Source organism: Oncorhynchus clarkii, chromosome 12 (assembly GCF_045791955.1).
Source record: "Oncorhynchus clarkii lewisi isolate Uvic-CL-2024 chromosome 12, UVic_Ocla_1.0, whole genome shotgun sequence".
NCBI classification, from domain to species: domain Eukaryota; kingdom Metazoa; phylum Chordata; class Actinopteri; order Salmoniformes; family Salmonidae; genus Oncorhynchus; species Oncorhynchus clarkii.
The window spans coordinates 31,580,746-31,584,082 of NC_092158.1; the positions used below are offsets into that span (position 1 = coordinate 31,580,746).

Genomic DNA, 3,337 nt, shown 5'->3' on the forward strand with positions numbered 1-3,337 from the left:
AAGATGGAACAACTCCTACTGGGGGGAGGAGCATGAACAGTATAAAGGACAGTCACCTCTTGCCCAGTAAGGACTTAATCACCGTCTGCTCAGATAGGTAGATAGTAATTTACAACTAATATTGTTACTATGGGCTATGCAAAATAAAATAGCAAAGTAATACAATAATAAATTGACTATGCTGTGTAGATAATCAATGATAAACTCATTGTGAATAGCTCTCATAGTTATTAGGTGACTAGGGGACTGTACACAGCTCTCTTTCTAAAGCATGTGTGTTCTGAGGAGGTTCCTCCTGTGCTATGCTTTTTACAGGACTCTGATGTTGCGCATGGAGAACGTGTCCTACGTGGCCCTGAGGCAGCCCATCGTGTTTGAGCTGGAGGGCTTTGAAGTGTCTCGGAGCCATGGTTACCCCCTGTTTGCCCTGGTCCTGGCCATCTACTTCCTGGTGCTGCTGGGGAACGTGGTTGTGATGGGTGTGATTGCAATAGATAAGACGCTACACAAGCCTATGTACGTGATGGTATGTAACCTGGCTGCCTGTGACCTGCTGGGAGGAACGGCTGTGATGACTCAGCTCATGGTCATCTTCCTGATGGGGGAGAAGAGGATTCCATACAACAGTGCCTATGCTCAGGCCATCTGTGTTCACACCTATGGTGCAGCTGTACAGACCATACTGTCAGCCATGGCCTATGACAGGTATGCAGCAGGTCATGGTAGATGAAAATGTCTCACATTAAAGTAAAGTTCTGCCTAGCTGTACTCGTCTATGGGAGAGTGAAATGTTCTCTCAGGGCCACATGTATTAAGTTGTTTCCACAAGTGCAAAAATGGAATCTGTTATTGTTAAGAAGGAATAATACTAATAGTAGTAAAATAATGCATTATACTCAAATTACAGGTATGTGGCAGTGTGTGAACCATTGAGGTACCATGCAATCATGACCACGGCCCACATGGTTTTTGTGATCTTGCTGGCCTGGGCTGTAGCAATCATCCTTATAGCTGTGCTCTTCGCTTTGAATGTGGGTACTCCACTATGTGGCACCTACATCAGGCATGTCTACTGCAGCAACCGCTCCATCCTGAACCTGGCCTGTGTGCCCACCCCCATTAACGATATCTATGGCAAGTTTGTGTAAATGAGGATTGACCCCCGCCATTATGTAATATCACTGCAATTTTATCTTGTTTTGTCATTCACCTTTTCTTTCCCATTACTTGTATTATGACATCTTCATCTCATTCCAGGTCTATGCATGACTTGCATTATGACATCTTCATCTCATTCCAGGTTTGTGCATGACTTGGATTCTCAGCAGCAGTTCCTTCCTCATCATCTTTTTCTGCTATTCCAAGATCCTGTCAGCCTGTCTGATGAGGAAGAGTGACAAGGGCAGTCGTAGTAAGGCCTTACAGACCTGCGCCTCTCACCTGGTCATCTACTTGATCTTCGAAATTGTCAGCCTCATCATTATCCTCAGTAACCGCTTCCCCCAGGTCCCAATGAACATCAAGAAGTTCTGCACTATCCTGATCTTCATCGTTCCCCCTCTAATTAACCCTATCATCTATGGATTTGTCACTAAAGAGTTACGCACAAGCATTATAAAGCTGTTGAAAACACGGGTCGCACCCAAACTGTAAAATGTTTGACAGTTTACTGTGGCATCCCTACCGTACCCATCGTTCCAGATAGAGAACATGCATATAATAATAACAGAGGTCATCTAACAGGTTGCAGGGAAAAAAATATGGCCAATGTAAAATAAACCTGAATGAAGTGAATTTACTGTAGTGGCCTCCAGTGGGTCCCCAAAGTGCTGTACAGTATGGCTTAGTGAGCATTGAATGTGTAGTGGGGCTTGTAGTAGGAATACAGTATTTGTTTGAAAACAATTATAATTAAAAGTTACATTCCAAAAGAGATAGCAGATAATACAAGCATGACATGATGTGTGTCTCTAGCTCATGCTGTTTAATTTCCATGGTGGTTAGAATATGACACATGACTTTGTTGTGCCATTGTGAATTTGTGTAGCTGTTACATTTGTTTTGTTATACAAATGACAGCATGTTCAATGTGAATAATAAGTAAACATACATGGTACCATTAATTGGGAATGCCTACTTTAAAAAATAATATTTTTGCAGCCCTTATAATAATATACAACTGAAACACAAGTTTCTTGATTTGCACCATCACTTGGAACATAATAATATGAAATAAGGAATGATGGGACTATGACGTGTGGCAGGTAGCCTAGTGGCAGGTAGCACAAGTCGACTAGGTGAATAATCTGTCAATGTGCCCTTGAACAAGGCACTTATAGCGCATTCAGAAAGTATTCAGACCCCTTGACTTTTCCCACATTTTGTTAAGTTACAGCCTTATTCTAAAATAGATTAAGATCTTTGTTTTTCACCATCAATCTATACACAACACCACATAATGACAAAGCAAAAACAGGTTGTAATTATTTCATGCGCATTTATAAAAACATAAAAAACGGAAATATCACATTTACACAAGTATTCAGACCCTTTACTCAGTATTTTGTTGAAGCACATTTGGCAGTGATTACGGCCTCAAGTCTTCTTGGGAATGACGCTACAAGTTTGGCACACCTGTACTTGGGGAGTTTCTCCCATTCTTCTCTGCAGATCCTCTCAAGCTCTGTCAGGTTGGATGGGGAGCGTCGCTGCACAGCTGTTTTCAGGTCTCTCCAGATACGTTAGACGGATTCAAGTCTGTGTTCTGGCTGGGACACTGAAGGACATTCAGAGACTTGTCCTGAAGCCAATCCTGTGTAGTCTTGGCTGTGTGCTTAGGGTTGTTGTCCTGTTTGAGGTCCTGAGCATCTGGAACAGGTTTTCTTCAAGGATCTCTCTGTACTTTGCTCCGTTCATCTTTGCCTCGATCCTGACTGGTCTCCCAGTCCCTGCCGCTATAGAACATCCCCACAGCATGATGCTGCCACCACCATGCTTCACAGTAGGGATGATGCCAGGTTTCCTCCGGACGTGATTCTTGGCATACAGGCCAAAGATTTCAATCTTGGTTTCATCAGACCAGAGAATCTTGTTTCTCATGTACTGAGAGGCTTTTAGGTGTCTTTTAGAAAACTCCAAGCGGGCTGTCATGTGCCTTATACTGATGAGTGGCTTCCGTCTGGCCACTCGACCATAAAGGCCTGATTTGTGGAGTGCTACAGAGGTGGTTGTCCTTCTGGAGCTCTGTCAGAGTGACCATCGGGTTCTTACTCACCTCCCTGACCAAGGCCCTTCTCCACCGATTGCTCAGTTTGGCCTGGTGGCCAACTCTAGGAAG

The 3,337-nt window shown here is 43.5% G+C and overlaps 1 protein-coding gene across 1 annotated transcript; it reads left to right on the top strand.

Annotated features, from left to right (window-relative positions):
- The first annotated feature begins 271 nt into the window (after positions 1-271).
- Positions 272-1,653, top strand: LOC139422448 (olfactory receptor 52D1-like). The gene is made up of 3 exons (XM_071173624.1): positions 272-705; positions 908-1,134; positions 1,301-1,653. The coding sequence occupies exons 1-3, from the start codon at positions 272-274 to the stop codon at positions 1,651-1,653; spliced, it is 1,014 nt and encodes a 337-aa protein (XP_071029725.1).
- Positions 1,654-3,337: the final 1,684 nt, after the last annotated feature.